Source organism: Schistocerca serialis, chromosome 11 (genome assembly GCF_023864345.2).
Source record: "Schistocerca serialis cubense isolate TAMUIC-IGC-003099 chromosome 11, iqSchSeri2.2, whole genome shotgun sequence".
NCBI classification, from domain to species: Eukaryota; Metazoa; Arthropoda; class Insecta; order Orthoptera; family Acrididae; genus Schistocerca; species Schistocerca serialis.
The window spans coordinates 128,392,372-128,407,083 of NC_064648.1; the positions used below are offsets into that span (position 1 = coordinate 128,392,372).

Genomic DNA, 14,712 nt, shown 5'->3' on the forward strand with positions numbered 1-14,712 from the left:
TACATCATTCTCGAGGCACATTTAAATGATGCAGAACAATTGGAAAACGAACCACACTCACAATTGAAAATTTCAATTATGTCAACTTAAGCACATTTTCACAACTTCAAAACAAAAATGACAAATAAATAAATCTCTAGAACTAGAGGAGCAACATACAAACTAAACTTATCTCTGCAATTCCGTGTATTAATTTAACCAATGGAAACTGAACATATGAAATGTTTCATTCTAATTATTCTATGTTACCATGTCCTAAAATATTTACAATTCCTTTGAAATAAACTGTACATTGTTGAGATCTGCTGCACCTTTTCCACATTTTCTGTTTCTCTTGTATATAAGAAGAACTAGGAACAGTCTTACGAATCTTTATATTTTTTTGACCTAACATATTTCACTTAATTATTTAGCTATTTTCAGCAGTAATATAGTGAAACATATTTCTCAAAGGCAAAATAAAAATTCAATTGCCAAGGCCAAGTAATATGTAGCTATTCTTATTACTCAGCATATAGAGTTACTTGAGACACACATCAGTTCATATCAAAGTGCACAGCATAGGCCAAACATGAGCTGTATGCCCAAATATCAATCTGGCAAATAATCACATTTGAAATGCAGAGCACAGTGCATGTCAAGATGTCTGTTACGACTACAGTGAAATGGAGGCTAAAAGCTGATTACATGAGCTGCCAGCTAAGAATTTGTGAAGCATAAATGGCTAACACACACACACACACACACACACACACACACACACACACACACAAACACCAGTGAGGAGAATAGAGGCATGTGTTAAAAACAGACCCTTTGTTGGTGTTGTTGGCTTCCTGCTGCATTACTTCCAAGATCCTCCTGCAGGCGTTTGTGCAGTTCTCCGGGTTGCCGTAGATAGTTATCGCCTTTTCCAGAGAACCAACATTGTCCTTACGGTGAACATCCACGCTACACAACAAACAATAAAAAACAGTTATAGCAACATATTATGCACCAACAATTACAAAAATAAAAAAGAACTGTAATTGGAGGGAGAGAGGGAGACTAATCTTCCCACGCAGTAAACAAATCATTATTTCTATTTCTGATAACACTAACATATCCAACTGCATATGCAAAGCAGTGGAACTGCTTTCAAGAAGTAATAGATACTACGAGAGACAGCACCACAACCTGTCACTCAATCCATGAAATTTTAACGTTGCCACAGGATAACATTGGTTTCCAGTAGCCACTGTACAGACTGTGCAACATTATTATTTAATTGGTACCCATTGTACAGGCACTGACACCCAAAAGATTTCAATCAGTAGTGTTGCTCTGTCATCCACTGTCTACACACAGTTGATAATGTATGTCATTAGTTTTGTATTTTGCTAACAGATGGCATGTGACAGAAGCCATTCACACAGGTTTTGTCAGCTTCCTTTTACGAAATATCATCATACACAAAAATTCTTCACAGATTAAAACTCTTTGCTAATCTGGGACTCAAACCCACAACCCTTCATAGAGCAGACAATTGCTCTACCGAGTGAGCCCTCCTGGCACTTTCCACGACCTGCGCACACAGCTTTACCCTGAATCCTCATTTGATTCCAGCTGCACCAAAGGGCAAAAAGTGTTTTTACTACTGCCGAATGGACTGTACTGTACATCATCATTCCCTGATGTTAAGCAATGGCATACCAGCCTCAGTACATGAATGGATACAAAGGCACCTGTCACCAGCTCCACAGCACATCACACCCACGGTTTATAAGCACACTTACAAGCAAACTGTCGTCAGCGCTTGTTTAATACCCTGTCGCTACTGCTTTGGAGTGCAGTGGAGACTGTGCATGGCACGGATTTGCCAAATTCTCACTAGGTTCCCAGAGGTTTGTGGTACCAGCTGTCTATGCACCATGTGGAAATGGCACCAGACAGCACGACACATGTGTACTGTGTTTCGTGCCCCACAACATGGACAGATATCCTGCCAAATGATGCTACTGTTCTCTCAGAAGAAATACTAATAGCAGTAACAGCAACAGTGAAGATGGTCAAAACACTACCACAAGGGACAACATTCTGTTATTCAAAGTAGTCAGACAGAACTTCACCAACTGCTATTCAAAACAATGTGGGACAGGAAAAAGTGGATAAAGACAAGAAGATGTCCATGTCAGGCCAGTTCACGGAGCTGCCTGCCCCTGAAAACAATACGCCTCTGAATGGTATAGTAGGCACCCTCTGAAGGGGCAAGGGAGGGGGGGTAGGGGGGTAATCCTTGCTGTGCGATTCTACATTTGGAAGCCCATATTACCACACAATTAAGTACTGCAAATCTGAATTTGAAACTCCTATCACACGAATATTTACGCTATCATACATTATATTAATTTAATCGTCTAGTGGTCTTGGATGCACACTCGTTTCCAATCTTCGTTTGCTTCAATCTGCAAAAACTTCATTCCTCAAGGTAATGAAGTGAAATCACACTTCAATACCTTATGCAGCTAACTTTATTTCAATCTAGAAGCAAACCATAATTGTAAATGAAAATCATACAATGAAATAGCTGTGCATATTTTTATTACGCGATAATAGTAGTTTGAAGTAGTGTACATAACTAACGGGTGATGCGTGTGCATGGAAAGCTTATTATACAGTTGCTTACAGGACAGGAAGATTTTTGAAGGTGGAGTTCCCTATAGGCATGCTCAACAATGGTTCAAACAAAAAAGTTTCAGTAACAGCAAGTAAAGGAGATTATAAAATCAGCCAGCTGCATATTCAGGTAATTTATACAGAATTAAGACTGGTGCATTAAGAAATTCCAACACTGTACTGTAGTTTACAGGGCATTTTATAAATACCCCAATCCACTACCGTTATTCATAACCGCTAGACGACTGTGATAAAAAAAAAATTGTTCAATAGTGTATAAGAAAGGAGCAGATACAGTGCACCCCTGCCTGCGTCCGTGCAGAGTGTGAACTGGAGCAAGGGCAGCAGCCAGTGTTCACTTGTTGTCCGAGACCATACATATGCTTTGGCATTCCTAGTTGGCAGTGTCATCGATGGCTCCGAGTAAGAGGGGCGCCGACAATTTCAATGGGGACCCAAAAATAAATTAATCACTTTTAAGTTAAACAGAACTTTGATGTATGGCCTAAGGATAAGACAGTGTATCAGTAGGTGTTAATGTTTGATGTTTGGTTAAACTACTTTGTGTTTTAATTATTGCGATCTGTCATTGTGAGACTTGAAGACTTTAAATACAGAGAAATGCAAATAATAGTGAAGTTTATTCAGCGGCTCGAAGTAGCAGTCATGATCTGACATTTCAATATAACCCAAAAAGGATCGAAATCCAGACGAAAAGCAAGTTCATACAAGGCAGTGGGATGGAGTAGCTCATGCAACAGAATTTCTGAAGGCACAGTGGGATGGAGTAGCTCATGCAACAGAATTTCTGAAGGCAGTCATTCATCAGCAGACTTATAACAGGTAATCCAAAACTGTAAAAATGTAACAAGTGCAGACAGTAACTTAAGTATGTCAGTAAGGAAAAACCTACATTTTCATTGACACACACAATGAAGCAGTGGATCCTTCATTGGGCCAATTCTGAAGGAGTGAGATCCGGGCTGTAGAGTGGATCAGGAAGAACAATACAATGAAGTTTCACGAGCTCCTCTCGAGTGCACAGACTTCGAGACCGTACACTGTCACGGAGATGTAGAAGTTAGTTTGCATTTTTGTGACAATGAACACGCTGAAGTTAGTTTCTTCAGTTTCCTGAGCATAGCACAATACACTTCAGAGTTGATGCTGCACCACAACAGAGCACACCGAACACGGGTTAGCTGTTTAGTAACAGATATTTTGGGCCAACTCATCATTGTAGTAGAAAGCATATAATTAGGGGAATATGTGGTGTCCACTGCAGCACAGCTCTCAGATTGCTATTTAAATAGTTTTACATACTGACAAAAGCTTCACAGTTCATTTTCACTCTTCTGAAATTTGTTGTAAACAGTCACAATTTTGAAATTAGAGTAACATAATACTACAAGGAGAAATGACTTACACTATCTACCACTCACCTTCAGTGCACAACAAAAATGATTGGAGTGTTCAGGCATCTACTCAGTGAAGCTTGTAATTTAATGGATAACAAAATTACAGTATCTCATTTCCACACTCACCGCGCACGTGTCTGCTGCGTGATCTGGCGGATGGTCGATCCCTGGCGGCCGATGATGGCACCCACCATGTCGCTCTGCACCAGCATACGCAACGGGAAGTCCGCCTGGCGACCGCCGCCCCCGGGCCCACCGGGGCCGCCCCTGCCGCCGCCGCCACCCCCCCTGCCCCCGCGACCGCCGCCACGGCCCCCTCCCCGCTCCATCGCCAGGTCTGCCCTCAGGGTACAGCCCTGGATCTCGTAACCATTCAGTTGCTGCACAGCTCTGGAACGTAACAACAACGGTACAGTCAGTATCCCAGTCGAAAAGTGTCGAGACTGCAATTCTGACACTACAATAAAAATGACCACGTTACTGTAATCTACACATGTTGAGGAGGAGATTGTTTACAATTTTTGAAAATTTTTTAAACTGTGGAAACTCCAGATTTGAATATCAATGGTGTAGGAAATGACAGATTGCTACTTACCATAAAGATCAAATGTTAATTTGCAAACAGGCTTAATTAAAAGACCCTTACACATAAGTTTTGGGGCACAGACTGCCAGAAAAAACGAAGACACACACACACAGCTCATTCACACAAGCAAGTACACCTCTAACAAACTCCAAGCTGCCAAGGTTAGTGGTTGTGCGCGCATAAGATGGGCTTGCTTGTGTGAATGAGTGGTGTGTTTTTCTCTTCCTGATGAAGACTGTGCCCGAAAGCTTGTGTTTAAGTGTCTTAATTATGCCTGTTTGCAAACAGTAAGCTCCAATCTATCTTTTCTTACAGTTTTAATGATCTTTATAAATCAATAGCTCCACTTCACTTCTGGGACAGCACATATCTGATTTGAAATTTAGACCTCTTAGTGTCAGATGTTTATTATGTCTCATTGCTTGTATGTACCCACACATTAAATGAAGTACAAACACTATCACACTCTTTCAATGCAGGGGTCATTTGTTTTTCAGATTTCAAGCTAGCAGTATTATGAAACTGAGCTGTCCGTAACAAACTTTGATGCTAGAAAGTTAAGCTGACATCACTGTAACGGCTTTAACCGGATATACAACAATGCTGTAACACATTTTTAAACATGCACACACACTTCTCACTTTTTCTGGCACAATTGTGTTTTTTGTTCGTGTGTTTACAAACAGTGGTTTAAATTACAATATGGAGATATAATGGATTCTCGAGATACAAAATAAAGAACATTATATTACATAAAAGAACAAAGCTTTTAATGAAGAACTGTCAAATCAGTACTTACTTTCATGACCAGAGCCTAGGTATTTAACTAAGACTTGAGTTACATATTATTAATCTTATGGCATAAACCTTGGAAGGGTCCTATAGTCCCCTGTCATCATCATTTTATTTGCTTCCCAGAGCACATTGCATCCTACAGACTGAGCTATGATTCAATCCAGCCATAGCCTATTTCTTTCTACAATTTACAAGCATCATATGGCTGTTATGTTGGTTCTTTTCAGACTTACAAATGTGTCTATAACCCCATAATAAGTCTTCCATGTTTTTATATGTAACCCAACTCATGACTATGATTCCATAATATGTTTATCCCTTGTTCTCCTATTCCAAAACTCTATGGCATACGTGAGTGAAGGAATGTTCGTGTGTTTCATTTTGCTGTACAGTGGTTTAGTCTGTTGCAGAGAATCAGCAGTAACCTTACAGAATGGCCAACCCTCTCCTTGTGTGAAAGTTACCGGTATTATCTTGGTGGTGGAAGCCTCATCTCTGGGTTTTCCTGGCTGCGGGGTTGTGCGGGAGAAGTTTTAGTGTGAGATGGGCAGTCTGCTTCCAGCTCTCCAATGGTCTGCAGCCAAGGTCTCTTCGAAGAAAGGCGAGTCGATTTAACTGCACGGCACAGTGTCTCTGCGAGAGGGGAGCTTTTAGCTTTTGGCCTCGCATTTTCTCTTATAAAGATTGTTTTGCTGGGTCACGGCAAGGAATGAAAGGCTTTTGCAGACTTTCAGTTTGATTCCTAATGCAGTCTTTGGTCCATAAGAAGAATGTAGCACAACGGTGATGCACATATTGAAGTGATCTCACACAGGAAGTGTGCCCTCGGTTCAGTGTCAATGTTTGTGTGCCTGCTAATGCGTGTGTATACCTTCTGATCTTTTCTGAAATTTGACAGTTTTTGCCTCTTTGTGAATTTTCTTTGTTTCATTACTATACGTCCGTTAGAAACCATCAATGTGGGTTAATATTAGAATTTGTTGGCCCTCTGCCATTACCCTTTGTCTATTCAAATGTGTCCTCTGTAAAATGTTAATTGTTCGCAGCTGCGTGGTTTAATGTTGCTAAAATTTGGCCACGGTAATTAGAAACTGTGTTCCCACAAAGCACGTGGCCATACGAGTTAACTGTGAGCCTAACGTTCCTGTGGCCCCCCGTCTCTGTCCTAGAGTTTACTTATTGCTCTGAGTTTGGAATATTAAATATATCCTGTCCGGATTATTCAATTGTATTTGTGGTTTGTGATTTCATGTTACGTGTGTAAGCGCGCGCGCGTGTGTGTGTGTGTGTGTGTGTGTGTGTGTGTGTGTGTCCTCGTTGATACCGTTTCTCCAAACCGAGGTTCAACTTTACATGCAACCATGATATTCAGATTTACCCTTTTATTTAACCATTTCTCGACACAGCGGAACACATCTCCTACCTTTGTTGCATGTTGGTGTTGGGACCGTCCTTGCCGTTCTTTGAGTGAATGTGGGACTGAATGTGAGTATTAAACCTTTCCCGTCGCCCTCTAATGACAATAGCGATTCTAAATTAAGAGATTCTGTTGTGAATCGTATAGCGTTTCACAAGCAATCGTACGTAGTTACCAGGTAACAGCAATTATATATGGTGTTAAGAAATAAATAATTTTGTTTCAAGTCTTATCCAGTGTACCGATGTTGTGTCTCCTTTACATATGCCATTCACCTTTTAGTTTCCTAGTTAGCCCATCCATAGTGTTTCATGCACACAGGTCCAATAATCAAGTGTTCTCTTTTTATGTAAAACAAGTTCTTTAGGCTAGATTTTTTTTTTTTTTTTTCAGGAATGTTGCTGCAAGCTGCTCTTATTCACAGTTTTCATACACTTTTAACTTTATTTTAATATTTGAGTCATGTGAACAATCCCTGGATCATACTGATAACTGCATCCCATTTTTTGTGAGCAACATTACAACGAATGTTCTTTTAGGAGTTTCTTTCTTATGGCTAAATTAATTAATTTTCCAACTCAGTCGAACTTCTTGTTTGTAGTGTGGCTATAGTTGGTGGAAACCCAATTTTTTACTTTGATTTTAATGTCAGATAGATTTCCATCTGCATCTGGTTCTTTTAGCCATCTGGATATAGCTCAGGGATTTTTTACTTTGATTTTAATGTCAGATAGATTTCCGCCCGCATCTGGTTCTTTTAGCCATCTGGATATAGCTCAGGGCTCCACTCATTTCATCAACACCACTTAAGTGCACATCACTTACAGCCGAATAAGGTATTTAAGTAATATCAGTTACCTGAAATAGATGACTGCATAGAACTGTGTCAAGCACTCTTTCTTCTGACAAAGATGATAAAAGTAAGTAAAATAAAAGCAGGACATTCCAGCCACTTTAACAATGGTTTGTGGAGTTTCACCATTACACCGGGTGGTTAAAATTTCAATGCAGCTACTTACAGAGGTCCAGTGTGGGCTGTAATTATTGTACAGCAGCAAACTTACAAAATATTCAACCACATTAGTGCAAAACTGATTTACACTGGAGAAAGTAAGTTCAAGTCTTGGGACCAAGTGAAAATCTGTAGAGCGCCACCATATTTTCACCTGGCGGGCAAAATCTGAACTAGCCTAAATCAATTCCGCATTAACGCGCCAGCATTTCTACCAAGTTTTGCTGCCGTATGATAATTACAGCCCATACTGGACTTCCGCGAGTAGTTGCAATTTAATTATAACCACCCAGTATCTTTCATTTAATTATTCCTAGTAAAAAAAGGGAAAAACAGATTAATAGGCTCCCATCCTAAAGTCAATGCATAAATGCCACCAGTAAATATCCCAAGCTTAAAGCTTAACCTACTTTACAACAGTATAAGCTACCATATCTAAGATTTCAGGGTTTCGTTGAACTCTAACCCCAATTAGTAGTCTCTGATATAAGGACGTAGATTGAGTGACAAGGAATTCTGTGTCAGTCTGGAGAATGTGCACAGATAGCAAAGCAGTTAAGGTAACTGCTCACGATATGTGGGATATCCGGGTTCGGGTCCCGGTTCGGAAGAAATTTTCATGTGCGATATTGGATAGCAGATCTACACCTAGTACCACTGACGTCTAGGAATTCGTATTCAGCAAAAATAATTTCGAGGTAGAATAAAAACAACAAAAATTCCATACTTGTTAATTGCTGATCATTCCCTGCAGCTGAGCTGCTACAAAAACTCAGAATGGTGCAAGTAATATGAGATTTCAAATCAATTTTCCTTTTTTTCAAATTTTACCAAAGACAAACGAATTTCTTTTGAGACTAAATAAAAGGTGTTTATATCAAAACAAAATATTTGGATTTTTCCCCGGATTTATCTTATAGTAATTTTTTTCAACTGGACACAAAATTAAAGCACAACTGGTAGAGCTACAATATGACATCAGAATCACTTCTGTGGCTTCAATAGTTTCGGATTTGCACCACAATCCACTCCCTCAAATACGTGGAAAATTAGTTTATTATAGACTGACCCTCCTTTATTAAAATTGCAAGTTTCAGTCAAACAACAGACCATGGCAGGAAGTTGATCATTAATTACAGGCCACACATACCAACACAATCTTTTATCCAGGCAGCCAGCACAAGTCCTACTGATGGGGTGGCGAGATAAGCCCACACCGTCAGTGCAAGTATAGAGGTAGCAGAAAACTCCAGCTCTACACCACCGCCTTCGTGGGCTATTTGGTAACGACCGATGGCTGTATAGTCGTCCACCAAATGCACCACTCAGATGCAGCTAGGACAGGGTTACTGTGCTACACTCTCGGCAGTTATCAGCTTCGAAATCCCCGGCTAGTTCTCATTCGATTACCTCCTCAATTGCAAGTGGACACCATTCCAGTCCTCTCACTGAGGCAAAATCCGTGACAATACTGGCAATCTATCGGTAGCAATCTAACCCAGGTCCTATCTGCAACAATCAGTAGGGACCATAAAAATTCTCACTTTGCACATAATGAAAATATAGAGGCAAATTTTGCCTCAAACTGCAAGATTCCTCAATACACCTTATTTCATAGTGAATTGTTTCAAGATTGACTATATCCAACAAAATAGTTTGAAACTGCTTTAATTTATGCAAATAAATATCAGAAATTTAGACAATTTTCCATTATTGGTATCATCCACCATTTGGTGAAGTCCAATTTGGAAAGAATGTGCACAAACGTGCACGAACACTGTGACATATCGGTGCACTTGATGCTGTGGTGCCGTACTAACTACGAATGGTTGAATGGTCTGCATAAGATGATACTACAGGCTAATGTATGAGTGATTGTGAAAGGAGGTACAAATTAGCCATCAAGCGCATAATAAATCATGCTGATCAGTATAAATGATAGTGTACCTTATCTACTGCTTGAGTCACTTAATGTTGCAGTTCTGTGGGAGTTTCACACACATTTGTTTGTTAGCTAAGTTCAAAAACTGGTAAGCTTGGGACACTTCTAATGTGGCAATCTTAGGCGATGGGTGTTTTGAACTGTGTTCATGTCAAATATCACCCGAGGTCAGGCCTGCACTACCCCATGTACAATACTCTACTAACCTCATCAAGCAACTGTGCTGTAGCCAGTACCAAGTGCTGTGTCATTTTGATTCTGACCCTTACAACACCAGAAGGCACCAACCAACTCCTTTGACAATGCATCAGTCCTAATTCACAAAACCCAAGTGCAGGCTGCTGTACAGGGGAGGAAGGCGGGGCTAGTTTTTCCGCACCATTCGTCTCTCCTCTGGCTGTCACAGTTCTAGTTTGTTTGCAATGACAGCCATTTGCCAGTATATAGTATCTGCAGTGTGCACTAAAGCGAATGGGAAACAAATCCTGTCAAGTATTCTGACCACACCAAAATTTTTCCCCCAAGTGCCTCATCAGTTCTATCCGTACTGTCAATTACGGGTTATACAGTTTAAAAAACCACAAAATGTCGAAATTAATATTCTGCAGATTTTGTAATCCTCAGATTGGGCGGTAAAAGAAAAATAAAGCCAGGAAACACACTAAATCACAGATGCATTCACTTCACCAGTGGGAAAGTTCTGCTTTCTGTCCACAGAAAAATAATTTTTTGGTAGTTCAAATACAGCCAAAAGAAGAAAAAGGCCATCTCAGTAAAAAATCTTGCAAAAGCAAACATTCCAGCCAAAGTTTCCCATTCAGCACTTTTTAAACAGTCATGTAGCATGGCAAATGTTCAATTTTGTGAATCTAATCATTTCGGGCATGGGGGAAAACGCATATATTGATAAAAATATATGCGAATTTTGCCAAAAACAGATGTTACGTTTTCCAGACCCTAGCAATCAGACACTTACCACTTAGCTACTGGAGCAAACTAACTGGAAAGAAGAGACTAAGAAATGTGGTTCGAAAATTAACTGGGAGAGGTGCTCCTGTTATCCTACCATTCATTTTCCATCTTATGCACGTAAGAGGACCGCTTTCCCTCAGCTCGCAACTATGAATCTGTACAGTCATCACAGTGTCATTTCGTCTAACTAGCATCACAGTAGAGATGTGGAATCCGCTCCTGAACTGATTCATAGAGTTGAATCTTTCAAAGGAGTTAACAATCAGTGATTCAGAAAAAAAGAACGGTAGCTCCAAACGTTTCCCACAGCAGCGAGAGAGAGAGAGAGAGAGAGAGAGAGAGAGAGAGAGAGAGAGAGAGAGAGACTTTTTTTTTTTTTTTTTTTGGGGGGGGGGGGGGGGGGGTTAAGGGCGCTCAACTACTGAGGTCATTAGCGCCCAATCACAATTGTTAGAGCACATAGAATCTAGTAAAACTCAAAGAGGGGGGGGGGGGAGGGGGGGACACCAGAAAGTTCTTACAAAGATGCAGATAAAATAAGTGAAGGAGTTAGATAAGGAGTTAGATGTCTTTGGACAAGCCAGTCAAAGTAATGAAACGAAGAACACGAGCAGTTGCTCGAGCGTCATCAGCTAAAATATACTGTAAAGTAGATGGCAGAGACAGGACAACACGAGATTGACTAAAACGGGGACACGACAATAAAACACAGCGCACTGCTAATGCAGGACCACAAGGGCACTGCGGGGCTCGGTCACCGGAGAGCAGGTAGCGGTGGCTAAACCGGCAATGTCCAATCCGCAACCTGGTTAGAAGGACCTCTTCTCGCCGAGATGGTCGGGAGAAGGTTGTCCAAGCAGTTGGGAACGGTTTCACTGCCCGGAGCTTGTTTCCTTGAAGTGATGACCAAGTATCCTACCACAAAGACACAAGCCTCTTACAAACAACCCCACTAATGTCAGATGACGGGACACAATGGGAGGCTGGCCGAGGCAGGAGGACTGGAGCCTTGGCTGCAGCATCAGCAGCCTCATTCCCAGACACTCCTGCATGGCCGGGAACCCACAGAAAGCTGACAGGAGAGCCATTAGCAGCAGAAGAATGGAGGGACTGCTGGATCCGTTGCACCAAGGGATGGACCGGATATGGAGCTCCAAGGCTCTGAAGAGCACTGAGCGAATCAGAGCAGAGTACATACGATGAATGGCAGTGGCGGCGCGGATACTGAACGGCCTGATGGAGAGCAAAAAGCTCGGCTGTAAAGCTGGAACACTGGTCGAGGGGCCGGTATTTAAAGGTGCCGGCCCCGACGACAAAGGCACACCCTACACCATCGTCAGTTTTGGAGCCATCGGTGTAAATAAAGGTGCGACTGGCAAGTCGCGCACGAAGTTCGACAAACTGTGAGCAATACACTGCAGCCGGAGTACCCTCCTTCGGGAGCGAGCTGAGGTCGAGATAGATATGAACCGGAGCCTGGAGCCACGGTGGTGTCGAGCTCTCACCCTCTCTGAAGGTGGTAGGGAGGGCAAAATCCAATTGTCGAAGCAGGCGACGAATGCGGACTCCAGGGGGCAGCAGGGCAGACACATACAACCCATACTGACGGTCGAGAGAATCGGCGAAGAAGGACTGATAAGAGGGGCGGTCGGGCATTGACAACAGCCGGCAGGCATACCGACAAAGCAGTACGTCGCGCCGGTAGGTCGATGGTAATTCGGCAGCTTCAGCATAAAGACTCTCGACGGGACTGGTGTAGAATGCTCTGGTCGCAAGACGTAACCCCCAATGGTGGATGGAGTTGAAACGGCGTAAGAGGGATGGCCGAGTAGACGAGGCTCCCATAATCCAGCTTTCATCGGACTATGAACCGATACAAGCGAAGCAGGACAGTGCGATCCGCTCCCCAAGATGAACCACTAAGAACTCTGAGGACATTAAGGGAACATGTACAACGGGCAGCGAAATAAGAGACGTGCAGAGACCAACAAAGTTTCCTGTCCAGTGTGAGTCCTAGAAACTTAGTTGTTTCCACGAATGGGAGAACAACGGGACCAAGATATAAGGATGGCGGAAGGAACGCTTTATTTCGCCAAAAGTTGATGCAAACCGTCTTCTCTTCAGAGGACCGGAAGCCATTTGCCACGCTCCGTGAGTAGAGTCTGTCTAGACAACGCTGAAGGCAGCGCTCCAGGAGGCATGTTCTCTGGGCACTGCAGTAGATCGCGAAGTCATCGACAAAAAGAGAGCCTGAGACATTAGGTGGAATGCAATCCATGATTGGATGGATCGCTATGGCAAAAAGGGCTACGCTCAAGACGGAGCCCTGAGGCACTCCGTTCTCCTGGAGGAAGACGTCGGACAATACGGAACCCACACGTACCCTAAACTTGCGATCTGTTAAAAAGGAATCAATAAAAAGGGGCAGGCGACCGCGTAGACCCCACCTGTGCATAGTGCGGAGGATACCTCCTCTACAACAGGTATCATAAGCCTCCTCCAAATCGAAGAACACGGTGACCGTTTGGCAATTTCGCAAAAAGTTGTTCATGATGAATGTCGACAAGGTCACAAGGTGGTCAACAGCGGAGCGGCGGCGACGAAAGCCGCATTGAACATTGGTAAGTAGCCGTCGAGATTCAAGAATCCAAACTAACCGAGCGTTAACCGTGCGCTCCATCACCTTACAGACACAGCTTGTAAGAGAAATGGGGCGGTAACTAGAAGGAAGGCGTCTATCCTTCCCGGATTTGGGTATAGGAACAACGACGGCGTCACGCCAACGCATGGGGACGTGACCTTCGGTCCAGACGCGATTGTAGGTACAAAGAAGGAAGCTTTTGCCTGCTGGAGAAAGGTGGGCCAGCATCTGAAGGTGAATGGCATCTGGCCCCGGAGCAGAGGACCGGGACAGTGCAAGTGCACGTTCGAGTTCCCGCATAGTAAAGGGGGCATTATAATTTTCCAGATTCTGCGAGTGGAAGGAAGGTCGCCGAACCTCGTCTGCCTCTTTCCTGGGAAGGAAGGCAGGGTGGTAATAGGCAGAGCTTGAAACCTCCGCGAAAAAGTGGCCGAAGGCATTGGAGACATCCACAGGATCAACAAGGACCTCATTACCTAAAGTCAGGCCAGGTACCGAGGAGTGGGCCTTAATGCCCGACAGCCGGCGCAGGCCACCCCAGCCGACAGAAGAGGGAGTAAAACTGTTAAAGGAGCTGGTGAAAGAGGCCCAACAAGCTTTTTTGCTGTCTTTGATGACTCTACGGCATTGCACTCGGAGTCGTTTGTATCCAATACAATTCGCCAACTTAGGATGGCGGCGAAAGGTGCGTAAATCACGTCGTCGAGCACGGATAGCGTCTCTACAAGCCTCATTCCACCAGGGGACGGAAACGCGACGTGAAGAAGAGGTAGTAAGAGGAATGGAACGTTCGGCAGCATTGATGATAACAGCCGTGAGGTATTCGACCTGACTGTCACAACCGAGAAAATCGTGGTCCGGAAACGTCACCAGGGAGGAGCTTTCGGTATGTTCCAGTTCGAAGGACATGGGGATGGGGTGTGGTGCAGGAGACGAACGACATAGGGGAAGCGGTCACTCGAATAGGTGTCTGAAAGGACATACCACTCGAACCGACGGGCAAGAGTGGTAGTACAGATCGAGAGGTCCAAGTGGGAGTAGGTATGAGTAGAGTCCAAGAGGAAAGTCGGGGCGCCGGTATTGAGGCAGACAAGATTGAGATGGTTGAAGACATCCGCCAAGAGTGAGCCTCTTTGACAGGATGCAGGAGAGCCCCAAAGGGGATGATGGGCATTGAAGTCGCCAAACAATAAGAACGGCGGGGGAAGCTGATCGATCAGGTGCATCATGTCAGCCCGACTAACAGCAGATGACGGTGGAGTGTAGACGGTACA

General features: G+C 43.2%; 1 protein-coding gene across 3 annotated transcripts in view; it reads right to left on the bottom strand.

Moving 5' to 3' along the window:
- The window catches only part of LOC126427249 (insulin-like growth factor 2 mRNA-binding protein 1), an 862,042-nt gene that overhangs the window by 56,282 nt on the left and 791,048 nt on the right, over positions 1-14,712 (bottom strand). For all 3 annotated transcript variants that reach the window (XM_050089491.1, XM_050089492.1, XM_050089493.1), the window contains 2 exons: positions 4,200-4,463; positions 814-951 (listed from right to left, as the gene is read on the bottom strand). In XM_050089491.1, the coding sequence (XP_049945448.1) occupies positions 814-951; positions 4,200-4,463 (402 nt within the window). The remainder of the gene's footprint in view (positions 1-813; positions 952-4,199; positions 4,464-14,712) is intronic.